General features: G+C 44.0%; 1 protein-coding gene across 2 annotated transcripts in view; it reads right to left on the reverse strand.

Moving 5' to 3' along the window:
• E2F7 (E2F transcription factor 7) overlaps positions 1 to 27,171 on the reverse strand; it is a 39,198-nt gene that overhangs the window by 3,684 nt on the left and 8,343 nt on the right. Inside the window, exons 3-12 of one of the 2 annotated variants that reach the window (XM_010833874.1) lie at positions 26,133 to 26,408; positions 24,570 to 24,738; positions 20,010 to 20,300; positions 18,672 to 18,830; positions 17,079 to 17,213; positions 9,298 to 9,444; positions 8,774 to 8,840; positions 6,102 to 6,609; positions 3,739 to 3,994; positions 1,771 to 2,192 (exon numbers count right to left, since the gene is read on the reverse strand). In XM_010833874.1, the coding sequence (XP_010832176.1) occupies positions 1,771 to 2,192; positions 3,739 to 3,994; positions 6,102 to 6,609; positions 8,774 to 8,840; positions 9,298 to 9,444; positions 17,079 to 17,213; positions 18,672 to 18,830; positions 20,010 to 20,300; positions 24,570 to 24,738; positions 26,133 to 26,408 (2,430 nt within the window). Of the gene's footprint in view, positions 1 to 1,770; positions 2,193 to 3,738; positions 3,995 to 6,101; positions 6,610 to 8,773; positions 8,841 to 9,297; positions 9,484 to 17,078; positions 17,214 to 18,671; positions 18,831 to 20,009; positions 20,301 to 24,569; positions 24,739 to 26,132; positions 26,409 to 27,171 lie in introns of both variants that reach the window. The other variant, XM_010833872.1, reaches the window with a different exon arrangement.

Consider the following 27,171-nt stretch of genomic DNA (forward strand, 5'->3'; position numbering starts at 1 on the left):
ATGGGATCGGATGCCATGATCTTCGTTTTCTGAATGTTGAGCTTTAAGCCAACTTTTTCACTCTCCACTTTCACCTTCATCAAGAGGCTTTTTAGTTCCTCTTCACTTTCTGCTATAAGGGTGGTGTCATCTGCATATCTGAGGTGATTGATATTTCTCCCGGCAATCTTGATTCCAGCTTGTGTTTCTTCCAGTCCAGCGTTTCTCATGATGTACTCTGCATTTAAGTTAAATAAACAGGGTGACAATATACAGCCTTGACGTACTCCTTTTCCTATTTGGAACCAGTCTGTTGTTCCATGTCCAGTTCTAACTGTTGCTTCCTGACCTGCATACAAATTTCTCAAGAGGCAGGCAGATCAGGTGGTCTGGTATTCCCATCTCTTTCAGAATTTTCCACGGTTTATTGTGATCCACAGAGTCAAAGGCTTTGGCATAGTCAATAAAGCAGAAATAGATGTTTTTCTGGAACTCTCTTGCTTTTTCCACGATCCAGTGGATGTAGGCAATTTGATCTCTGGTTCCTCTGCCTTTTCTAAAACCAGCTTGAACATCAGGAAGTTCACGGTTCACATATTGCTGAAGCCTGGCTTGGAGAATTTTGAGCATTACTTTACTAGCGTGTGAGATGAGTGCAATTGTGTGGTAGTTTGAGCATTCTTTGGCATTGCCTTTCTTTGGGATTGGAATGAAAACTGACCTTTTCCAGTCCTGTGGCCACTGCTGAGTTTTCCAAATGTGCTGGCATGTTGAGTGCAGCACTTTCACAGCATCATCTTTCAGGATTTGGAATAGCTCAACTGGAATTCCATCACCTCCACTAGCTTTGTTCGTAGTGATGCTTTCTAAGGCCCACTTGACTTCACATTCCAGATGTCTGGCTCTAGGTCAGTGATCACACCGTCGTGATTATCTGGGTCATGAAGCTCTTTTTTGTACAGTTCTTCTGTGTATTCTTGCCATCTCTTCTTAACATCTTCTGTTTCTGTTAGGTCCATACCATTTCTGTCCTTTATCGAGCCCATCTTTGCAGGAATGTTCCTTTGGTATCTCTGATTTTCTTGAAGAGAGCTCTAGTCTTTCCCATATGTATTAATATATCCACTGCCTCCTAAACAATGCATTTTAAGAAATGATAGATGCTAACAATCTTTGAGCTAGTATTAAGACTTTCATTTCCCTTGACTATTTCTTTAGCTGCACAACTAAAATTCAGGATGGTCTCCTTTATTGACCTAATGAAATGAAAAATAAGCTTGGAAAAATCATCTGTATAGTCAGCATGCATCAAAAATCCCCCTGAACGATGAAGTCCCTCCTGATTCTAAAACTATTTTTGCTTTCAAAGCACAGGATCTCTTCAGTCTCACTACTTAATGAAATGAGCAGATGCCTCCGGGTCTAGAGTGGACACTAGCTAGAATCTGGTGTTGGATCCCCGTCGAAAAGTGGTTTGACTGAAGTCTGATTGTGTTTGTGCTAAGTGGCTTCAGTCGTGTCTGACTCTTTGGGACCACATGGACTGTAGCCTGGCAGGCTCCTCCGTCCATGGAATTTCCCAGGCAAGAATACTGGAGCAGGTTGCCATTTCTTCCTCCAGGGGATCTTCCCCACCCAGGGACTGAACCTGTGCCTCTCACATCTCCTGTACTGGGAGGTGGCTTCTTACCTACTAGCACCTCCTGGGAAGCCTGGTTCGATGCAGGCAAACCCCATCACGGCTCGATGCGCTGTCCACGTGCCAGGCCAACGGGAACCCTTAGGACTCACCTGTTGTAGTTTTACCGTGGCGGCTGGGAGACTTCCATAAGCAGGGGATCCAGGCTGGATGCTGCCATGGGACCTTGACATCACCGGACTCAGGTGAAGTGAGCATGGACCCTGAAGCTGAGGGTCTGTGGAGGGGAGTGTGGACGACTTTGGATTAACCATGGCAGCAGGGCCGATGAGAAGATGAGCTGTTGATCCGAGGCCAGGCAAGCCAAAATTCACAGGTCCCACGTTTGGGAGAGGGCTGGGAGCAGAGGACACTGGCCCGGGCATTGTGGGGGAGCAGAGAACAGGAAAACCACTGAGAGTTGGCGAGGGCAAGACCATGTACTGAATGCTGAGTGAGGGCAGCGGGCCCACAGGCAGTCCCACAGCATGAGGGCTCTGACTGCTGGGTAGGAGCACACTGAGACCATTTAATCCTGCAACACAAGCAGAGCAAGGTGGAAGTCAGTGCAAAGTGAAGATGCCACCCAAGCACCCACGTTCAGGGCCTTTTAAAATGGGAGCCCACAGTAAATTAATTATCCACCTCCAGACCAGGCCACCCACTCTGTGCTCTTCCAGCACCCCCTCACTTCCTTGCCACCTTTACTCGTGTGAAAATTTGGTGGATGTTCATGTCTCCCAGGAGAGTTTGTTAGCATGAGCTCCACTGAACCCAAACTGAGGAGAAAAGTGAACTTGGATGGGGAAAATAATATCTTTCTTTTGATCAACTTCTAACTGAAATTTATATTTCCCTCAATTAAGATCACAGGCAACAAATCACAGCCAAATGAACAGTACCTTGACACTGTCACTAGTAAAAAGCACAGGTGAATTCATATAATCTTACCTTGATGGTGGGTTTCTTGAGTCTAAAGCTCCCCACAAGTTATGAGAGGCTTGGCAGATCTTATTACTATAATTTAAAATGATTCTCCTAGCTGGATTTCGACGTAATTTGCCTCCTTTGTAATCCTATGTATTTAATTTTCTGCATTTGTAAACAACCTAAGGAGGAGTCCACAGGCTTCTGCATAGTGTCCAAGGACCCATGGCCCAGAAAAAGCTGCTGGACTGACATTTTCATTCTGAAGAAGCTAGGTCTGTTTTTTGTTTATTAAGGTATCAGTAACACTATCATGCTTACGTGAAGCTCTCACAAAATATTGGCTAAAGGAATAAAGAATGTGTTCTAGATCATGAATAATAATGGATACCCACCTAACCTGTGACAGGAACAAGAAACTGAAGAAAATAACTTTAAGTCTCTTTGTATCAAGAGCAGCTTCATGTACACAGTGCATATTTAAAAAATTAGGTAACTGTTATATTTCAGCTTTATTTCAAAAGAGAGTATTTACTGAGTCTTCTAAGTGTCAGGCACTATTATTCTAAGTGCTCCAGATGTATTAGCTTATTAAATTTAATCTTGTTTTCATAGCACCCCCAAGAAGCAGGTGCTCTTATTATTGCTGTTTTACCAATTCAGGAGGGCTAGATACTTAAGTTCGCACAGATCAGAAGTGGTCTTAATGTCCAGCCCCCTCACTGCAGTCCTGGCACTCGACCACAAGGGCACGCCAGCACTTCGGGATATTTAAGTGGCCGGCACGTGAGCCGCACGTGGTGGCCAAGGGGTTCATACTGCGAAACTGAACCGATGCCAGACTCAGCTGAATGATAAAAACAGAAATGTCATTTGAATATTTGTGCTTTTTTTTTTTTTTTTACACCAAGGAAAGTTGAATGCATTAAAAATAAATTACCTGCCCTAATTACTTTCTCATTATCTGAGAGGTTGGTGAAAGTGCAAGCAGGCTCCATCTTCATTTCATTGATGGAGAAAGCCAGGGGCTGGAGTGAAATGACTCAGAGACTGCTCCTCAAGACATCAGTGTGGTCACATGATGTAAAGAAAAATGCAAACGTGCAATGTATAATCCGAGCACCCAAAGGACTGGAAGGCGTGACACCTCTTACCTGCTGGAGGCTGCACATAGAGATACTGCAGTGGAGACGGCCCTTTGGTGCTTTCGTTTTCCTCCGAAGGCTTTTCTATCTCTGTATTACTACAAGGGTTTCCCCACTCGGAAGAGACGAAGCCGTTCGTGGTAGCCTTTCCCGAAACTGCTTTTGCAGCAGAAAGTTGCCCGTTCATGTGAGTATCTTCATGGGGTGCAGATGCCCTGTTTTCTGAGGTCTTGGGAGAGGCGATGTCTGCAGAGTCTGAAGGTTTCTAAGCACAACCCAACCAGGAATAGAAAAGCAAATCAAATTCCCAGCAGTGAATCATAACAACAGTTTTCTCCAAATAGCTAACCCATAAAATGAAAAGGTCAGGCACCACTGTGTGCCCCGTGATTTGTGTATGTCTGTCATTTCTGGTGTAATTAGAGGAATGGTCTGAAGGTCAATGTCATGACATGGGCTTCTGTAGGCTTAAGATTTCTGAAGCATAGAAATGATGGGAGATTTTAATGATGAGTAAGGGAGCACGGTGTTTAGAAGGTGAAATAAAGTACTGAGTTGGGATACACAAAGCGTGTTGATGCAGTAGGCTTTAGGGGCTGGGTAAGAATTGCAGGGCTGACCCAAAGCCATCCTGTTTATCTGAGAAACACATATATACACATGCCAGTCAGTCTTTCCCTGCTGTTCTGCAGCCACAGACTATATACAAAACTAGGAAAATTCATTCTGGCAAGAGGAATGCATAGAGGAGGAAGGGTCTTAAATAAGGGACTGATGTCCATGAAGTGTGCTTCGCTGACTTCCTACAAATGGCTGCGATGACAGTGCTTCTGCTCTCTGAGAGTTCTACTGGTCATATCGCATTAGCCTCCAAAAGGGCACTAAGCAGGGGATGCAGACAGCTCAGAGTTTTGTTCTTTTATTCTAGAAAGATGGGCTCTCTGAGCAGTGGCATGCGCACTGATGCAGACACAGAGCCAGTGGCACCCCGTTCCTGACCTGGACCTCAGGGGCACCCTGGAGTAGAGATTATTTCATTGACATGTTAAAAAAAATAAGGCAAAACAGACTGGGAAAGGATATACAAACATGTTAACAGTGAATGCCTCTTTTTTGTTTTTCTTTATACTTTTTAGCATTTTATGCTAAGTGTGATTTTTCTAAAAATTACTTTTATTACAGGACTACTTTATGGCCAGGGCTTCCCTGATAGCTCAGTTGGTAAAGAATCCGCCCACAATGCAGGAGACTCTGGTTTGATTTCTGGGTTGGGAAGATCTGCTGGAGAAAGGATAGGCTACCCACTCCAGTATTCTTGGATTTCCCTTGTGGCTCAGCTGGTAAAGAATCTAACTGCAAGGCGGGAGACTATTTCTGGGGGCTCCAAAATCATGCAGGTGATGACTGCAGTCATGAAATTAAAAGTTGCTTGCTCTTTGGATGAAAAGCTATGACCAACCTGGATGCTGCTAAGTCACGTCAGTCGTGTCCGACCCTGTGCAACCCCATAGATGGCAGCCCACCAGGCTCCTCCGTCCCTGAGATTCTCCAGGCAAGAACACTGGAGTGGGTTGCCATTTCCTTCTCCAATGCATGAAAGTGGAAAGTGAAAGGGAAGTCGCTCAGTCGTGTCCGACTCTTAGCGACCCCATGGACTGCAGCCTACCAGGCTCCTCCGTCCATGGATTTTCCAGGCAAGAGTACTGGAGTGGGGTGCCATCGCCTTCTCTGGACCAACCTAGATAGCATATTAAAAAGCAGAGACATTACTTTGCTGACAGAGGTTTTTCCAGTAGTCATGTATGGATGTGAGAGTTGGACTATAAAGAAAGCTGAGCACTGAAGAATTGATGCTTTTGAACTGTGGTGTTGGAGAAGACTCTTGAGAGTCCCTTGGACTGCAGGGAGATCAAACCAGTCCATCCTAAAGGAGATCAGCCCTGAATATTCATTGGAAAGACTGATGCTGAAGCTGAAACTCCAATACCTTGGCCACCTGATGCGAAGAACTGACTCATTTGAAAAGACCCTGATGCTGGGAAAGATCGAAGGCGGGAGAAGGGGACAACAGAGGATGAGACGGTTGGATAGCATCACCAACTCAATGGATATGAACCTCTGGGAGTTGGTGATGGTCAGGGAAGCCTGGGGTGCTGCACTCCATGGGGTCACAAAGAGTCAGACACGACCGAGCAACTGAACTGAACTTTATGGAAAGGTTACTTGGAAGAGGCAGGCCTGGGCTTAATTATAAAACTGATACAGGCACCACCTCCTATTGCAGACTCAGTAGCTTGTGTCTATCTGCGCATCTCAGTTAGGAAGAAACCGGGTCAACAGGCCGTCAGTCGGCACACGCGCTGCCCACTCACCTTGGGCATGACAAGGGAGAGGGGACCATCTTCGTGGTCCCTGCACTGTCTCTTGGTGGCTGGCTCCTCCTCCTCCTCCTGCAGCCTCCTCTCCTTGCTCAGGCGCTTCTGACCTGAGGGCATGGGGGGCTGCTCTGCTGCGGTGACCTCGGAGCCTCCGCCGACGCTCCCTGATCCTGAGCCCGACCCTGGAGACAGTCCCTCCTGCAGGCCCCCGCACAGCATGAACAGAGGGGCGGGAGGCACGTATAGCAGGGGCTGGGCAGCCGCCAAGGCCTGCGGCTGGTGCTCCACATCCAGCGCCATGGAGGCCAGGGAAACGCCTCCTTGGCCGTTCAGACCGTTCTGGGCAGGCAAGGCCTTCAAGTCTGTTTGGGCCGCAGAGAGGACTTGGTGGCACAAGGGGCTAACACGGTATTCTGAGTCAACGGATGGGCTGGGGAGAGGAGCTGCAGGGTCCAGGCTGCTCGGCAGAGGCATCATGTTCTGACTGGCAAAAGCTACCGTCCTGTAACAAAAGGAACAGAGTGGGGCCATGCAGTCACCACAGTCTACTGACCTCCAGCTCTGCTTTCCTAGAGAGATGAGCCAAAGCAGGACTGAGGGAACACTGCTCACTCCTGCTACTTAAAAAAATTTTTTTTATTAATTTGGCTGCATTGGATCTTAGTTGCGGTCTCTCCAGGCTGTGGTTTGCAGGTTTAGTTGCTCCCCGACATGTAAGATCTTAGTAGGATCTTACTTCCCCGAGTAGGGATTGAACCCTCGTACTCTGCAATGCAAGGCAGACTCTCAACCACTAGACCACCAGGGAAGTCCCCCATGCCCACTATTAAAGTGGGCTCCCTGAGATCATGAGCTAACCCCAGAAGCAGACAACCACATATTATACCTGGATGGATGCTTTGCAACGGGATAGGGGCTTTCAGAGGTTTCCCTCCGCCTCTCCCACAGCCAGTAGTCATTGGCTGCCCAGCAAGTACCCCTTCCCAGGCACACAGATGCTATAATGACCAGCAGAATATGGTAACAATTTTACATCATCATTCTTTAACAGGAGCTACTCTTAGCCCCCTCTCCGACCATGAGGGAGGAACACTTGAGCCCAGAGGCTCATCCAACTACGGAAGGCCACCCAGTGGGGTCTGCACATGGAGTCCTTGAGAGATGCCAGGCAGATAACAGAGACGAGGCCAGATGCTGATTTAAAGGGCACATCTTGTTTACCTCACGTTCACTGTGAGATAAATGAAGTAAGCAGCGAGCGGGGAAGTAAATGTATTTACAGAATTATTCTCTGTCATTCTCGTCCCATTCCACTCTGTATTACTACAGAATTTTCAAACAGCACACATTCACATTGGGCTTCCTGGTGAGCTCAGCTGCTAAAGAATCTGCCTGCAATGCAGGACATGCCATTCGATTCCTGGGTCAGCAAGCTCCCCTGGAGAAGGGACAGCCTACCCACTCAAGTGTTCTTGGGCTTCCCTGGTGGCTCAGATGGTAAGGAATCTGCAGTTCAGGAGACATGGGTTCGATCCCTGGGTTGGGAAGATCTCCTGGAGGAGGGCATGGCAACCCACTCCAGTATTCTTGCCTGGAGAATCCCCATGGACAGAGGAGTCTGACGGGCTGCAGTCCATGGGGTCACAAAGAGTCAGATATGACTGAGTGACTAAGCACAGCACAGCACAGCACACGTTCAAATTAAGTTGTGCTGACTCACTATCTTATACTGATTTGCATTTCTTTCCATCGCCAGCTGACACGGCTTGGACTGGCACCATAGCAGAGCAGAAAGACTGGGAATGCTCTATTCTGCGATGTCCTAATCTGTAGTCCTTCTCTAATTCCAACCCTACCTGCTCAAAGCAGCCTGAATGGTCTCCAGTGAATCTACAGGAACCCTTTACTGTCCATTTGATAAATCTAAGCTCTACGCCTTGGCTTTAGAGCATTCTGCCAACTTGACCTACTCACCTCCAATACCCCAAGCTCTTCTTCTATCTTATTTGGACAAATCACTATGGCTTACTTCCCATCCACTCCCTGACTCTGGCTCAACAGTTTTTTTTCCTCCCTTGTCTGTCATTATAAACCTTTTCTGTTCTCTCTTCAGCATTTCCTCTGTTTCCTCTGATAATATGTGATTTCCTTCAAAATCAAACCCCAAATCTGATTCAGATAGTGTAGGTTCTTTCACTTATTCACTCTGTGACTTTGGGCGAGTTACTTAATCTCTCAGGATGTCAGCTGCCTCCCTGTAAATTAGGATAATAGCACCAACATCAAAAGGTTGTTGTTGTAATTAGATAAGATAATATACATAAAACTTTAAGAATAGTACCCGGTAGTTCATAAATGACATTAGTTAGGATAATGACAAAGTGATTCATGGGACTATGATATGTCATTTCTCTGTCACATTAGTAGTGACTTGTCTTTTTATTTTTCCTTGTAAGCCTTCATAGCCTAGGGGATACATTTTTCATAAAAATTTTCAATTTTGGGTCCCAGATGCCAAATCCTGCACAGTGTTGGGCACAAGGGGGAAACTTACAAAATCCTTAATAAACAAATGGCTGATTTTTGAGCAGGACTGCTAAAGTTTACCTTTCGATGGGTGGCATTTCAATTCAGTCACAGTTAAAACTAGGACAGAAACTACTTACTCTGAGTTGTCTTCCATTTTCTGTCTTGAGACAGCTGCCAGACTTCCAATTTCCAAGGAGTAGACTCCTAATCCGAAAAAGGAAACCAAAGTTCTACCAAATACAGCAAGGGACTTATAACAGCAGTTATATACAGCAGGGTTCATTATTCACAGCTCAAGGATTATAAGACTATCTCAAATCCATCCTGGTTTTGATTCAGAGAGAGACATGTCCAGAAGCTAGCTCTAAGTGGTGAATGTAGGTCTCATTAAAAATTAGTAAGAAAACAAAACAAAGCTAGTATTGCTTTATAAATCTGGTGAATTGCTAAGATGCATCAAACAGGTCAACCATGGCAAACCAAGTAATCTTCAATCTTCAAGGCCAACGAGAATCAATTTCAGGCTGAGGGCCATGTGTATACCCTGTGAACTCACCATCTCATGCAGAGCCTACAGTCAGCTCACTAAAACGTCACTGCACGGGCAGGGCTACCATTACATGGTGACTAATAGACGCTGTGGGTAAGTAAAGGCAGATACCTTGTTTTTGTCTGTAAGGGCTGCTGGGTTCTGAGTTCACTTTCCTCTGTGTCCTCTCGGAAGCCTGCTCTGAGTTAAAAGAGCTGTGTCGAGCAAGCTTCTGTTTTGCACAGAACTGAACGTGGCCATATATTTCTTTTTTCAATTCTGGTAGGACAGGTGTAGAAACATCCACGAGATCGTCATCTAAATAAATAAGACAACTGGTAGTGTTGTTATACAGCTATAATTCAGGGTAATTTCAGCCTTTTTAAGATATGGCTTTGAGAACCTCTCAAAATGGAGCTACCTGTAAATTAAAAATGAAAACAAAGGAATTTCATGAACCCTGTCTCAAACCCCAATTTCTTTCAGTGTACTAATCTTTTAAATAAGTTAGTGACTTTAAAGACTGAATCCATATATATTCTAAAATTATCTAAACTGCAATAAAAGTAGAGCAGGATGTTCTGTAACCCAAATTAGAATGCACCTGACATTTCAGATGCTTTCTTTGGGCAGAGATATCGAAGGAAAACCCAATCGTACTCAGCCCAACATGAATATTTAGAGATTTAACATTAATTGAGATTGGCCTCTTATGCCACAGTCCCAGGGCAATGAGTATAAGAATCTCTATTTCCTATTATTATGCTTTATTATTTCTTTCCTATGCAGCAGGAAGCTCAGTTACTAAGTGACCAAAGGCATAAGGTCAGCAGACACCTCATGGTTGAAATGCTGCAGAACAGTGAGGGTATTAGAAGACTGGGCCTTGAGGCCAATTTTATGCTTAAATAAGCCTCTGTGAAATCAGGACAGAAATCTCTATATAGAACCAGGTCTATGTTCTATAAAGAAATACTTACCATTGTTCAGATAGTCATGCCTACCCTGCTCATCTGTGCTATCTTTTTTAAGTTCAAGGGATGCACATTTTAATTGTAAGACGGATTTAATAAACTGAAAGGCCCAGCTAGACTTACATTTTTCTAAAATATGCAAATATTGAAAAAGAAAACCACCTACGGTTTTCTTTTTCTTGTAATAAAACCCCAACAAATTCTCTCTTTAGAAAATCAGAAGTTATAGAATCAACTAGAAGAAAGTGGGTCAAGACAGTATTATTTACCCTCCTTCCTGAAAGAAATAAAATACTGAACTAAGTATATAAAACAATGGTTCTCAAGATGCTGGACACTAGGCCACGAAGGACGGTGATCCACTAGAGACAGGGCCTGAAAAGAGGCTCTGATTAGCCCAGCTTACTGCCTGGGCAACACTTCCAGGCTAAGGGGCAGAGAAGGAGCTCTAGGCAGAGCCTGCAGGTCTGGGGATGCAGCTGGGGGACCTGGAAAGTCAAGGCAGCTAGCGCTGGTGGGGCAGGGTACTGAAGAGCACAGCCAAGCAGAAGGAATGCTGGAGGTCTCAGAGGGTCCTCCTTGGTAGAGCTGCCCTTCAGCAGTCACAGGAGATCGGTTTCCAGTCCCCACATGGATAGTTGAGCATCTCACCTAAGATGCTCAAGACTCCTACATAAAATGGCATAGATTTAATCCTGTGTAGATACTGAGTAAACTTTTGTAGGCACTATATACTAAATCATCTCTAGATTACTGTAGTACCTAATACAATGTAAATGCTATCTCAGTAGCTGCCAGTGTGCAGCAAATTTTGAGTTCTGATTTCTGGAACTTTCTGTATTTTTAAAAAAATACTTTCGATCCATCATTGGTTGACTCTACAGATATGGAACCTACAGAGAGTCAAAGGGCTGACTGTATTCAGTGGAGTACTCATGCATGGGCGGAAACTCCCCAAGGCCAAGGAAAGAGCCCTCAAAAGGAGTAGACAGAACAGTGTCTGCACTCAGACAGGGCTGAGAACAGTGCTGACTGCCAATAGATGCAGTGGGAAAAAAATCTCATACTTCATGGTCTTTGGTTAGAATGCTAAAGAGGGTGTTGCCTCAGTAGTGGGGACAGTGTACTCAAGACTAATTGCTGATAGGGTGGGTTCTGCCTGCTGCTGCTGCTAAGTAGCTTCAGCTGTGTCCGACTGTGCAACCCCAGAGACGGCAGCCCACCAGGCTCCCCCGTCCTTGGGATTCTCCAGGCAAGAGTACTGGAGTGGGGTGCCATTCTGCCTAACAAAGGTTAAAAGCAAGAGCCGAAAGGATAACTGTTTCCAAGTAACTTTGCTGTATCAGAGAACAAAGCTCAAGAACATTTTTAGGAAGAGAGAATTATTTAGCACATAACAATTTATAATTCTCAGTGTACATATAATGGCATACAATTGGGCTTCCCAGGTGGCTTGAGGGTAATGAACCAACCTGCCAATGCAGGAGGCATAGAAGATGCATGTTCCATCCTGGGGTTGGGAAGGTCCCCTGGAGGAGGGCATGTACTCTTGTCTAGAGAGTCCCATGGACAGAGGAGCCCAGTGGGTGCAGTCCACAGGGTTGCGCAGAGTTGGGACACGACTGAAGTAACTTAGCACACACGCATGGCATACAGTCAAAAATTACATTATACACAAAGAAGCAGGGAATTATAACCCACAATGAGCAGAAAAATTAGTTGAAATGGACCTCAAAGTGACATAGATGATAGAATTAGTAGACAAGCACATTAAAATAGATATTATGATTGTATTCCGTGAACTCAAGAAATTGAACATGTTAAGTGGAGACATCAAAACTACAAAGGCCCAGGATTCCCTGGTGGTCCAGTGGTTAAAATCCCACCTTGCAATGCTAGAGACACGGGTTAGAGCCCCGAAGATCCCACAGGCCACAGAGCAACTGAGCCTATGTGCCACAACTACCGAGCCTGCGTACCCTAGAGCCCACGTTCTGGAACAAGAAGCCGTTGCAGTGAGAAGCCTGTGCTCTGCAGTGAAGACCCAGCACAGCCACAAAACAGAACATTTAAAATAATTTATACAGGTCCAAGTCAAACTTCTAGCAATTAAAACTACAATGCTGAATGTGGAAAAACACCATGGGTGGAATGCATGGCAGTTTAGAAAAAAATTCACGCATGCAGAAAAAAAACTGTGAACTTAAAGAGCAATAAACACTACCCGAAGTGACAGAAAAGAGACAAAAGAAATGAACAAAACATCAATGAACTGTAGGACCACTTCAAACAGCCAAACATGAGTGTAACTAGAGTTGCCAAAGGACAGAAGGGGAAAGGAGAAATAATGACCAAAAATTCACCAAACTTGATGAAAAGTTTAAATCCAGAGATCCAATGAAGCGCAACAAATCGAAGTAAGAGACACCGAGAAAACTGTAACAACCCACACATGATCAAATTGTTTAAAACCAGTCATAAAGAAATATGAAAAGTAACCGAGAAAAAAGAAGACACATTACATGTGGAAGAACAGGATGATGGGAGAGTTCCTGTCACAAACAATGCAAGCCTGAAGACAGTGGAACCAGTTCTTTAAAGTACCAAAAGGAAAAAAGCCTCCAACCTAGAATCCTTACCCAAGGGAAATATTTTTCAAAAACATAGGTGAAATAAAGACGTTCTTAGACATACAACAACTGGAAGATTTCACCACTGGCTGACCTGCACTCTAAGAAGTGTTAAAGAAAGCCCATCAAAAGAAGACAAATGATACCAAGATGGTTGGATTGAACAGCACCGGGGGGAAACACGAAGTAAAACAAGTGATGCCTCTACACACCCATTGGAACAGCTAGAACCAAGGCTGACCTAGAGCTCTCATATACCACTGGTGGGAATGTAAAATGTTACAGCTATTTTGGAAAACAGCTTGGGAGTTTCTTAAAACCTTAAACATCCACCTATCGTGTGATGCACCTATTCTCCTAGATATGAATCAAGAGAAATGAAAGCATATTTGCATACAAAGACATGTACATGAATAGCCACTGCAGCTTTGTTTGCTGTTGTTCAGTCACTCAGTCGTATCTGACTCTGCCACCCACGAACTGCAGCACGCCAGGCTTCCCTGTCCTTGACTGTCTCCTGGGGTTTGCTCAAACTCATGTCCACCGAGTCACTGATGTCATCCAACCATCTCCTCCTCTGTCACCCCCTTCTCCTCCTACCCGCCAGCCTTCCCAGCATCAAGGGTCTTTTCCAACGAGTCAGCTGTTTGTAATAGGTCTAGATTGAAAATAATTCAAAAGTCCACTTTTAAGTGCATGAATAAAGAATAGTATATCCATTAAAAAATAAAATATAAAAAAAATTAAAAAAAAGAGAATAGTATATCCATACAGTGAATACTCCTCAGCAATAAAAAGGAATACACCATTGATACACACTACCATGCAATTAATCTCAAAATAATTATGCTGAATCAAAGAAGTCTGATAAAAAGAGTACTCACACTACAGCTGATTGTCATTATTTGTGGTAAAGCTCTATAAAGTCACCGTGAACACTGAAATTAGTCAATACTGAACCATCACTCCCAAAGGAAATACAGGGTTAGTTTTCTGCAAGTCTCTGGTCAAAACATTTTTATAAACTGATTAGTACATAACCCTGTTTCATGAGTCTGTTTAAGACACATTTAGAACATCTTGTTGATCCATTAGCACTGCACTCAGTCAAAATCACTGGAACTCATGCCTGAACTAAGTTCCTCTGCTAAGTTGCTTCAGTCGTGTCCGACTCTGTGCGACCCCATAGACGGCAGCCCACCAGGCTCCCCCGTCCCTGGGATTCTCCAGGCAAGAACACTGGAGTGGGCTGCCATTTCCTCAATGCATGAAAATGAAAAGTGAAAGTGAAGCCGCTCAGGCGTGTCCGACCCTCAGCGACCCCATGGACTGCAGCCTTCCAGGCTCCTCCGTCCATAGGATTTTCCAGGCAAGAGTACTGGAGTGGGGTGCCATTGCCTTCTCCAAAGTTCCTCTAACGCGTGTATTTTCTCTGTAAGACACAGCACAGCCTTCATGCACTTAGAAACACTAGACGGCATTTCAGTATGACACTTGTGGACAATTTCAAACAGCAAGATCACCAACACAAACCACAAAAACGTGAAAACGCAGCACTAAAAAGACCATGAAAAGGATGCTTGTTTACAGTGTGAGTCAAAAGAAACAAGTGTGGGAAACAACAAGGTTGCCTTGTCTGACCTCAGCTGGGAGCACACACCATGGCAAATGAAAGCTTTTGCCACTCTGCAATCTGTGAATGACTCAGAAAATGCTGTGGGTATTGATTCTGGAGTTTCAAATAAATTTTCGTGAGTTGGTAAATTCGCAAATACGGAATCTGCCAATAATAAGCACTGACTGTGTTTGATTCACTTATTAGACATTTCAGAAGATACACGTCTCTAGTGAAGGAAAGCAGATCACTGGTTGCTGGGAGTGGGGAAAGGGAGGGAGGTATTCAAAGGAACAGAAGGAGGCTTTGGAGGGTGATGGGTTAACTACCTTGGTTGCAGTGATTATTCACTGAGGCTTACGATGCAGAACTTATCAAACTATAACTTTAACCACTGTGCTGTTTATTGAATGTCATGATACTGCAATAAAGCTGTTAAAAGGAAGGAAAGGTCCTTATGGTGGGGAAGGAAAAGAGTAAAGAGGTGGACTGCTAATTGAGGGGTCAAGGGGAGTGAATTAAGAAATCAAAGGTAACTTGATGTTCCAAGTTTAATTGTTGGGCTCGTGACAATTGTGCTGTCAGTAATGGAAATAGGGAATATAGAAGGAGGACCAGGTTTCTGAAGGATAGAGGAAGAAAGTGCAATTTGAGGTTCCTGATCTAGTGCCAAGTCCCCTCTCCCATGACACATCAGAGCGCTCCCAGGGGCCGACCCACTGGTTACATAAATCCACAAACTCCTCGACTTCTCAACACCAGCTCACTTCTCTGGCTATCTTGTTTTCCTCAGTGACACCACCAACTTTGAATCCCTCCTCTCTTTCAATCTTTTTATCTAAAGACCCCTTGTCACTTCTGCCCACTAGTACAGATTTCTTGGCTAACTTTTGAGGCCTTCCAAAATGTGGTCCCAAATGATCACCTTTACTTCTCATTATTCCTATCCTAGGTCCTCCACTTAAGTCAGGATGCCTGAGTTCTCTGACACAAGCCAGATATGTTCTTAGGTATCTGTTCCTTCAACTGAAAAAAAAAAGCTCTCCATCCGTCCAAAACCTAACAGTCCATCAGTACTTAATCCATATCATCTCTGAATTCCTACAGAGCCAGTATTATCATATGCAGTGCTTAAGAGTTCTCTGATTTTCAAAGGTATATTAATTATACACCTTCAGTAGAAGCTCATTAACCAACTGAAGTAGATAAGGCACTGGTCTGGATGCTAGAGTTTAATTAAAGGCGAATAAAAACTGTGTCTGCCTCAAATGTGTACAGCAGGGACAATACCATGATATCATCCCCAGGTATAATGGCAAGATACTAAATTACAATCCTTCCGATGAGATACTTCTTGCTCGGGGTGACTGGGGAAAACTTCAAGCAAGAGCTGACATGTGAGCCAGACTGAAGGCTGAGTAGAATATTTTATGTTGAAACGGGGAAGAGAGCTTCACTGGTGAAAACCCAAGGATAAGCCAAAAACAGGAGTAGAAGGTGGCAAAGTTGTACATTTCATACTGGCAGGGACTCTATCATAAATGTCTCTTTGGGTTTTCCTCGGTGTTACTAAAGGCAACCCTCAGAGATATTGTGGGTTTGGTTCTAGGCCACTGCAATAAAACGAGTCACATGAATTTTTTTGTTTTCCAGTGCATATAAAAGGTAGGTTTATGCTATACTGTGTTGTGCAATAGCGTCATATCTAAATAATGTACACACCTAAGTTAAGACACATCATTGCTAAAAAATACTAAGCATCACCTGATAACACACAGTTGCCACAAATGTTCAATTTGTGAAAAATGCATCACCTGCTCAGTGCAATAGAATGAACTGCCTGCATAGTTCACATGCAGTAAGGACTTGCTGAGTTAATCATACTTGGTTCTAAGTGGCTTCATCTAGTTTCTAAGTGAATAATGTGTTACGAAGTGAGGTAGAGAGCTATATCTTTTATAAGCCTGGGCTAAGTGCGAGAATTTATACTACTAAGACTAAAATTGGAAGGGCAATTTAAAAATAACTTTAATGGCTTTTTTCCTGGCAGTATAGCTATACATATGTAGCTGGTACAGAAAGATCCAGCCCCCAGTTGCACAAATACTACCTGTAAAATAAGTAGAAGATAATACCCTCTTTTGCTCTAATTTAGTAAAATTATGACATTTGCGACTTTTTAAATAAATTACAGAAAAGGTGTTCATTACATCCATCCTATGTTTAAATGTCATCTTACCACCTATGAGTTTTGTGACAGTAACTGATATAATTTTTACATTATCTGGAATTTCAAAGAAAAACAATGTTTTATTCTGCTAATGCAGAACAACCAGAGATCATAAAAAGTGTCATTAAAAAAAAAAAAAAAACTTGTTAAAATGAAGCATTATTTTTAATCCTTAGGCCCAAACTTCCAGGAACTTTGGAATGAAATTAAAAAAAAGCCAACGAGCTGTAATTTAATAGCTTCAGAAACTGCCAGGTTCTAAGCTCTCTGTGCGTGAGCCGCCAGCACAACCACTTGTAGGCTAAGGCTCACTGTTCCCAGACTGGCGGCACAAGTCTAATTTTGAATGTGACGTGGGTGATGGGAGATGAAGGGGAAGATTAATCTCGAAGTGTGGTAGGTGTACGCTTTGAAAAAGCAACTGGGGGTTATACATCAGATGGTCCCGAGCAACAGCGCCTTACCTGTGGAGCTGAAATCCACAGGGCCGATCCACTTGAAGGCAGGTTTCCGGCCTCGATCTTCCGTGACGTGCACTTTCTTTATCAGCATCAAGCTGGTCAGCACATTGGCTATGTCATAGAGGCGTCGTACCTTTGCTTGAAGACATAAAAAACAACTGTGGTCACACCATACCTCGGTCCGGGACGTCACGACCTTTTAGTTTGTGTGAGGGGTCACTTTCTCAGCCTCCAAAGAAGCCTCCAGCAGAGAGCAGTGGGGGAGCATGAGAGGCCAGTGACTCCCGCGTGAAATCACTAAGGATTTCAGTGTCTGATCATCTCACTCAGCGAAGGTCAGTGTGTCCTTCTGCTTTCACAGCTTCACGCTTCGTACCAGAGGCACCTGGTGACAAGCTGGGATCACTGTGATTGCAAAAACACCGAGGGAGGCAAACGGGCTGTAATTAAAGGTGTAGGAAATGTCATTCTGATCCACGGCTTGTCAGAAGCTTGCCTGGAGTCTCTCCCTGCAAGACACGGTGGCACCTGCTCTCCCAGGCAGCTGGGCTGTGACAGTGACAGGGGTTCCCTGGAGCTTCCGGCGAGGCTGCATTGCCGGGCACACAGACTGTCCAGGGCTCGAGGTCACGAGGTATGACTGCTGAAGACAGTCAGCGCCTCGGCTCAAACCCTGGTGGACACCCAGTGGGGGAGGGCTGGGTGGGCATTCCCTGAGTCTGAGAGGTCCAGGGAGAGACATTTGAAAACACATGCACTGGAGGAGAAATTCAGAGGGGTGGGCGGTAACACATTAGGTGGGCAGGACGATGCCCACAAAGTAAGCTCTATCCAAGAAGTCAACTTACAGGGAGGAAAGCCACTTGAATTCAGGGCTAGGATAAGCCAAGGGCTCTGATTATGGGCCTGAATCATCAAGCTTTCACTCCAGATGCAATATTCTTCCCAATCCTGATAGAACTGGATTTTATCTAGCCATTTCTCCCACAGGGTGGCTATACTTCCAGCTGGAAACAAACAAAAGCTAGCAAATGCTGAATTCAGGGTTTCCAGGGCTTGAATGAGCTACCAGCAGCCAGGGCCTCTGGCTCAGGACCCAGGCTTGACGGAAGAGAAGATGTTCTGGGTGTGAAACTCGAAACACTCTCTGGTCCAGCATCCACGTCCCACCGCGCCCCCCTCCCCCCCCCTGCTGTTCTTCTGGTTCTTACCTGTAGACAACTTTCATGTCCACATCAGAAGAGTATGCGGGGGGTGAGGAGAAAAGGGAGAGAAAACTCAGACATTCCATCTGGGATGCAGCGATACCAAAGAGAAATTCAAAGCCTCTCACACCCTCCCTGACCTGCATGTGTGGGATGCCATTCTGCCTCCAGCAACCACTCTGCCGAGGAAAAGGCATCAGGCAGAACTTTCACAGGAATTCTAGTATGTGATCAGCTTACCTCTTACAGCACCAAGAAGCTTAAAGAAGGCAAGAAGGAGTGCACATCTCAACAAAATAATTTAAAAAAAAAATTATCTCCAAGGCTGCAAACATCATGTGAAACCCCACCCTTTCTGTGCTGCTAAGTGGATTTAAGTGAAGATGCTTACTTTTAAATTTACTATGGTCTGGCATATCTTGGCTTTCCTCTATCAGTATTTTGGCAGCCACATCAAGAGTAACAATCTTGGTTTTGGAGACCAGGAACAGCATGACAAACTTCTGGCTCATAATTTTCAGAGACTTGTCTTTCCGACTGTTTGCAGATGCTACAAAGGGAATGAAACGAAAGCATCAAAACATATAATCTACCACAAGAAAGACTGTACTTGTACTTTGCCAGTCCTATCTAACTCTATCAGCAGATGGAAAGATCACTTTTGATCACCACTTGGCCACACATCACAAAAAGATGGTTCATAAAGAAATAAGATAGATTTTTTGGGGGGTCCTAAAATTATTCTATAGTTGGTATAAATTCTGCAATGCTTTACACTCACACTCCACTGAATAGAATCTATGAAGCAATTTTGGAAAAGATTAAAGTAGAAGAGTGAAAGGATAGAGTGGGGATCTGGAACTGTTTTCAGAACATCAGCTCTTCCCTCAAAGGCAAGGACTCCACTTGTATTTCTCTGAGCCCACAAGAACTAGAATACACCATCCACATAGGAGGTGCTCACCTCTTCCACTGCATTTTGGAAATAAGTAAAGAAATAAACAATAAGTAAGTAAGAGACACTGCTTAGATGTGTGTTGCCATAGATGACAGGCAAATCATCCCCGATAGATGGCTGTCTCCTCTGGTTATTCGGATAAAGACTGGTTCAGAGGGTGAAATTAAAGGTATGAGGTAGTGAATGGAATGAAAGTCAGGCCCACCCGTCCATATCTATTTCTTATATTTGCAAGTGAAACATAAGGAATATTTGCACTTTATCATCTTAGCAAGGAGAATTAGGGTGAGAATAAAGATCAAAGAGGGACAGCATACATAGGAGCTAGGAAAGGGAAGAACAATGCAATACAATATAAGTAAAAAAAAATTCAGTATCAAACGAAAGGCTGTCTGTCTTCCTAATCAGCATTTTCTGCAAATTGGGTTCTTTTCTAAGTCATCCACTCCAATATACAATTGAACAAATAGAATCTTTTGAAGACAGAAATTCTTTCCAAGTAAATTTTCCTTAAAGGCTCACAAAGAGGAAGCAGCGTGGGACTGTCAGTCTGAAACTGGAAGGCCATTCGCCACCTATGATCCAAACACACCAGATACCAAGTGAGACCACCGCTACACAGGTTTCCCGTGAGGTGGAGTGGGCAGCCCAGGTGGGAGCCATCTGTCTGCCCATCTTCATGAGGGAGACCGGGAGGCCACATGCCTCCAGGGTGGCCCATCTGGCCCTCCCCATCTTCAGAAGAGACCGGTGTGGGCCCAGGGGACTCACAGGAGGGACAGTCTGGTTCAGGGAAATCCAGTAACTGTGGATCTTGGGAATCGGGACAACCATCTCTTCTGCGTTCTCCGACTTTATGATCTATCAGGTTGAGCTCTTTCTGCTGGAGGTGTGCCATCTGCTCCTCGTATTTCTGCTTTTCTCCTAATCTCTGGAGGTTCCTTAGGGTTTTCGGCAGGCTGTGCCTACCATGCCAGCTGTACTGATTCTTGGCCACCCGGCTGACCAGATGCAGTGACTCCAGCACGTTTACAATGTCATAGATGCGTCTCCTTTCAACGCCTGTTTGAAAAATAGAAGCCGACCATTGTCATGCTGAAGAACATTTTTCTAATTTTTTTTTTTTGGTAGCACTGCATGGCAGGCTGAACTTCCCCGATCTGGGATCAAACCTGGGCCCCCTGCAGTGGAAGGGCAGAATCTTAACCACTGGACCACCAGGGAAGCCCCGAAGAACACTTAAGAGTATAAAGTCCATGAAGGCTTGGGCCTTGTCTGTGAACTATTCTGTGTGATGCTTTGCCCAGCAAATATAATTGCTCAACAAATTCATCCTATGAGAATGCAAGCAACAGAAATTATTTTTCTTTTTTCTTCTTGGGATCCAACTCTTGATAAGATCTAGGGTGAACATCCACCTTGAGATGGATGATAGTTCCATCTGTATTACATAAATAGTAGAGCAACTTTTCTTTGAACCTGTTAGGCAAACCACATGAACATTTCAACATGTTAAAACTGGTGGGATTGAGCAATCTGCATCACAGTAATAAAGGCTTGATGAAGATTGGACGGTTGATTTTGACTTGTAGCTAGTCCTAAGTATACAGACTATAAAGCTGTGTCCAATAACTGTAACCTCATTATCGGACCATACTCTCCTTCCTGGAGTTTGAACGATGTGAAAAAATTGTCCTATTAATTCTTGTAATGGCCAGTAGGGAAAACAGATGGTAAATATTCTTTCCTATTTTGGGCTGGAAACTTAGGAGTCAAGAGCTTGGGCACCCTTCTCAGGTTGCAGGAGGAAGCGAGGGCCAGGGCTGGAGCACACAGACCTCCGTGTGCTCGTCACAGCCACGGACAATTCTCCCTGTACTCTCACGCACCATGTCCTGCCACACAGCCCGTCAGTAAAGCACAGGAAGTCCTGCACAGGCTGACCGTCCAGTTCATGGATTCCCTGCCCACTTATGCCACACTCCCTAAAGAGCCAGGATTATGAGCAGTCTATTGAATTTACTAAAAATATTTTCATGGGTTAAGTGTGGGGTCTTCAGGGTCAGACTGCCTGGACTGGAATCCCTGCACTATCCCTTACTAGTTGGGTGACCTGGGTAGTTACTTACTCTTTCTGTGCCTGGGTATTTATCTCATAAAATGAGGAGGATTCAGTGCAACAATAAACTTAAAGGGATTCTGATAGGTGTGAATTTATCTGCTCTTTGTATATGATTTTGTAAGTACTTTCTGTGTGGTGTGGGAGATACCTAAAATTCCTGCTGGCATTCAAGGTGACAGTAGAAACAGATTTTTTAAACCTCGCATCTGTGTCTCATCCTGTTATGCAATAGACACTTAGGCTTTTGGGACTCACTGGCCCTTCTTGCTCTCGCCTAAGTATCCGTAACAAATGCTGCCAGGCATCTCCAAGCAAAAGGGCCCAGCAACAAAAATGCCTTCTTCCCCTTCGCTTGCCAACAGCTGTTGTATAATCAGAGCAGACTCAGTGTATGCAGCTCTTGGCTTTCCAAAGACTTAACACGAGAAATAGACCAGATTACAAGAATACTGTGGAGCTGAGAGGAAGTGCTATCCCCGCTTGAAGAGGCATTTCACAGTCAATCAGAACATTTAGGCTCATGACCCAGAAAGGCTCTTCACTCTCCAAAAGCTCTGGCTCTGCTGCCAGATGCCTGCTGGAAGGTGCTGGCAGGAGCAGTCAGCAGCCCCTTGTCCAGATCTGCCTGGGCCCTGGTTCCAGTCTGTTTCCATATATTAACACATCTCGTTTAGAGCATAACTCGCCATAAACCTTCCCATTAGAAATGTCATGTGAATGCAACTGAGACATCCCAGGGCCAGCCATATGCCCGACTGTTTTGTTATTTTGTATTAGATAGGAGCCGTTAAGTCTCCATCTAGTGGCTAGACATCCCAAGAAATAAAGGAAGAAATAAGAATTAAAAGGACGATTCGGACCACTTAAGACAATAAGATGCCGCTTGGCATGCACAATAATCGGTGTGCTGCCTGACTGCTCACTCACTTTTGCAACCTGGATTGAGTTTAACTGTCCACTGGCTGGGCACATCTAAAAGTCCCATTTCACAGGCCTCAAGTCCTGCAGGTTGCTCTGTCAGGAAAATTCTCTGACCTTCTTTTTCTTCTGTCTTCAAGGCGATCCTATTCATCCTAGTCATGGTGTTGGTTATGCCCTTGAGCATTTACTCATTGTTACCACGCTTCCCTTAGGCCCCACAGAGCTCATCAAGAGCATCTCGGCCCAGTAAATTTTCCTAGGCTGTGTAATTTTCCATTTACTAAAGTCATTCCCAGTTCTTTAACTTCTTACCTGTAATATCAGTATCAAATCTACATGAGACCAGAAACTGGGAAACAATGCAATTTGAATGCTCTGCAGATCCTTGGTTAAAATCTGGTCTTACAGCTTGTGACCTGGGATAGAGCCAGGAGTTTAGATTCAATCAAGGAGATGGTTACCCTGGACATAGCTTCTAGGAAGGGACCCCGTCTTATCTCACATGAAGAGATGGAAAGTTCATTTGGCAGGCCTGGGAAATCATGACACAGTAGGAAGTTTTTGCAAAAGCCTTGGCATTCTGCTCTAGATGGTTATACAGGAGACCTACAGCCCTGTCCTCCCTGGGACCTGTAAGGCAGCCTTCCAACATCTAATCTTTTTTCTTCTGCTTTGATATCAGCAAGATCTCTTGATAAAGGATGGGTGTATAGAGGAACCCCAATGAGAAAGACATTGTATGATCTGTTCTTTTACCCTCAGCCTCTTCGGACTAGTTTCTAGGACCCAGTGCCTCAGCTATGTCTACACCAAGCTTCTGTCCAGCTGGCTCACATATCATTTCATTGCTACCAAAGCCAGAATACTGTATGCTATTCCTGGGTTCTAAAACAGCTTCCCTGTCAAAGCCCTCTGCTTCCTCTTCCTGGCTGTACAGGTTGACAGGACAGCTTGAGAATTATGGAAGTGGGCAAGGGGAACCTCTCATAACAGCTGAGTAGAAACAGTTCCATGGAGCAATAAGTTACTAAGCCAGGCCCTGAGCTGGGCATGTTACTGACATGATCTGTAACTTTTCTAAGCTTCTGTAAGGGAGGTGCTATGGTTTCTATGCTATGACTGAGAAAAGATTAATTAACTTTTTAAATCTCTCTCAGCCTATACATTAGAAACCTGGGCTTCAAATCCAGTTCTGTCTTACCCAAAGTCCAGCCCATGGTCTTCTAATCACAACCACTGGCTCCTCATTACTTCAATTTCCAGCAAATCTTTTTAACCATCCGTTTGAATAATTTAGATTGGCAAGGATCAGCTGAGTCACATTCTTTGGGCTATGGGAAGATACAGAACTAATAAACCAACTAAAAATATAATCTATCATAAAGCCTTGCATGCGTGCATGTTAGGTTGCTTCAGTTGTGTCTGACTCTTTGTGACCTGAAGGACCTCCCAGGCTCCTCTGTCCATGGGATTCTCCAGGCAAGAATCCTGCAGTGGGTGGCCATGCCCTCCTCCAGGCTCATAAAGCCTACTGGGTTGACTTCTTTGAGACTTTTTTTCCTTCTCCTATATGTAAATTGTCCTAATTTGTTAAGGTGACACTCTGACATCTTTAAATCATTGTGATTTCTACTTATTCACTGTCAACAGTATGTTCCTTGTGAAACTAACTGCAATCCATGTCCACTAGGAGTCTCTACTCGGACCAGTTGCCTGCATATTTATAGCCCAGACGCCACTGTACATGACACACGGTCACGCCATGTGAACGGATGTATTCCTCTTTGTTACAAGGCTTAGCTGTTTGAATTATATCCAGATGTGCTTTTTCTAGTTGGGCAGACTTGCTGTGAAGGTCACAGTACAGGGCTTCAAACCTAACTCTCTTGCTTTCAAATTTGGCTTTGTAACAGAAATAACAGCAGTTCTGAACTCTTAGAAGCATTAAAAAAAAAATAAACAGCAGGATATTTCTAAAAATCTTTTGAGTCTGTCTGAAATAAGATAGAATTAAGGTATTAGCTATTAATTTGTAACGTGAGTCTTTTGCAAACACAGTTTTTGAGGTTAAAGAAACCAAATATTTGTTTGACCCTCAGGCCTGGAAAGCTCCCTGGAATTCTATGCGTAATGATTATGACACAAGAAAAGCTCTACCTGCTCCTCTGTCCTCACTCTTTTGGAGGGCCTGCTCTGTACTTAGTAGAGGAGGTGATCTGAAGCCTTTGGCTCACCTGAGGAATCGATTTCCCACCGTGACTGGAGACAGGTGACCCCATGATACATACCGAGACTGACAGCAACTTCATCCAGGGAGATGGTAGTTTTCTCAGTTGACAGAGGGTAACTTGGGTAGCGAGCGAGAAACTTCTGGCACAGGAGTCCTAAGCTTTTCTGCTTTCTGCTTGGCCTTTGCTTTTCAAACTCATCCACAGCACTGTCATCCACAGCATCAAGCTACAGAGGGCAGACAGGGGAGGCGGGAGATGTCACGGCTAACGTCCTGAAGGAGAGACTGCGTGGGTGGCATGGTGAGTTGAGGGCAGCATCCTCATCCTTACCACCCCAGATTCTAGTTAGAATACTCTTCCTAACCTTTTTTCTCAGCCTTTTACCTACTGCTTTTCTGAACTGAACTCTTCCTCCTTTTTGACTTGAGGCTGAGTCTCTGTGTGTGTGTTGGTTGCTCCGTCGTGTCTGACTCTGCAACCCCATGGACTGCAGCCCACCAGGCTACTCTGTCTGTGGAATTCTCCAGGCAAGAACACTGGAGTGGGTTCCCATTCCTGTCTTCAGAGGATCTTCCCGACCCAGGGATCAAACCCAGATCTCCTGTATTGCAGGTAGATTCTTTACCATCTGAGCCACCAGGGAAGCCCTGAGGCTGAGTCTACTGATTAAATTAAAGAATGAACAATGCGATGATTTACAGGCTGCTACACCCTTGCTACTAGTGTGCTCATCAGGCTGTAGATCTGCATCAGCAGGAGCCTGTTAAGAGCTGTAGAAACCCCAGGCCTCCCCTCAGACCTGATGTATCAGAATCTGTCTTTCCCTAAGCCCCCTGTAATCCCTGTTAACATGAAAATCTGCGACAGACTTGCCTACATTGTGTCACCAAGCTCTTATGTTTCACAATTTACCAAGAGCTGGCAGACTTGAGCTGCTAAGGACAGCTAAATCTTACTCTTCCTAACTCATTCTTATTTTAAGCATATTAAACGAGTGCCCTTGTCTTATCAACCACATTTGAAAAAGGCTCAATTTAAGTCCCAAGAAAGACTTTTTTAAAAAAGTATGCATATGCTGCTTGCTCAAGAGCTCTGGTTCCCCCAGGACAGGTAATTTAAAGATGACCTAATGTTAAAGCACTAAACCAGTGCACTAAACATACATGGGAGAATGACAAAATTTCCCACATCACAAATATTTAGATTATTATTAAATCAGAGTGAAAATTATAATTCATGGCAGCATTAAAAAACCCAAATTTCTTCATTAAATCAAAATGATTAAAATTTAAATAATAAATTAATATCATTGTTATTAACTAAAATAATTAAAACAATAATTTTAATTATCATAAAATTAATATCATGGCTTAAAAATTATCATTAAAAAACACATACTGGTAAAGAGAGAAAAAAAAACTGAAGAAAACAAAAACGTTCATTATGAAAAATGAGACAGAGAATGAGAGTCCCACTTCAGCTGTAAATAAATAAAAGGAGTAAGTGGAATGGTGTTTTCAACTCAATAACAACCAAAAAGTTGACAGTTCTGTGACATTTTAATAATTAAGTTAAAAATTTTCCATTCTACGAAAGCCCTTAGGAGCACAGCCTGTGTACCTGCAGAGAGTCTGTAAACACATCATCCTTGTTCTCAATGGGCCTGAACAGTCCTTTTTTCTTCTCTCGGTCTCTTATGTCTGGGCTGGCAGCGCTAATGAGGATCTTCAGGTTAGCGGTGGGCGTCCATGGTTCCACCTGCTGTCTGTCAACAAGCTTAACCGGAGTGATGGGATTTCTTTCTGGAGTGAAGATTTTTTGCTTCGATAAGTCAATTGGCTCATTTTTTATTGGCGTCTTTGGGGCCATCCTTGAGAGATCAACAAATATATTTTCCTAGTTAAAAAAAAAAAAAGACCTTTTAGCAAAAATGAGAAAGAGCAGGTATCAGGTAAGAGTGCAACTTGTTCCCATTATTCACTAAGACAATAAACTGCAAACAGACCATACGTTCAGGGCTGAAAAATATCAGGATAGGATAAAAGAAAATAAACAGAAGGATCTATGGGAACTGATTATAACTGGTTACTCCTTTTAAACTTTTTTTTTTATAGTTTATCAGTTTTTATTTATTTTTTAAAATTAATTAATTAATTTTACTTTACAACATTGTATTGGTTTTGCCATACATTGACTTGAATCCGCCACGAGTGTACATGTGTTCCCCATCCTGAACCCCCCTCCCACCTCCCGCCCCATCCCATCCCTCTGGGTCATCCCAGTGCACCAGCCCTGAGCATCCAGTATCATGCATCAAACCTGGACTGGCGATTTTTCATGGCATCTCTGTGAAAGAAGGCATGAGTGTATCTATCACTGGTGGATGTTTGTAATAGTCGGGGGTGATAATAACAGCCAATGTGGGTTGAATCCATACTGCTTCTAAGTGACATATTTTTTAAACACTATTCACAAGTTTGCACTAACTAGTGAAGAGTGATTATGTTTTTGTTCAATGTTCACCAGTGCTAACACAGCAGTTAATGGAAGGGCATCCACAGAAGGCCACATTTCAAACCACCCAGCAATGTATGGTCCCTCCCCTAGAGTGGTGCTTCTCAAACTACCCTTGCTGAAGGACCAGTGCCTTTCACTTCCA

Source organism: Bison bison, unplaced genomic scaffold (genome assembly GCF_000754665.1).
Source record: "Bison bison bison isolate TAMUID 2011002044 unplaced genomic scaffold, Bison_UMD1.0 scf7180017863950, whole genome shotgun sequence".
NCBI lineage: Eukaryota > Metazoa > Chordata > Mammalia > Artiodactyla > Bovidae > Bison > Bison bison.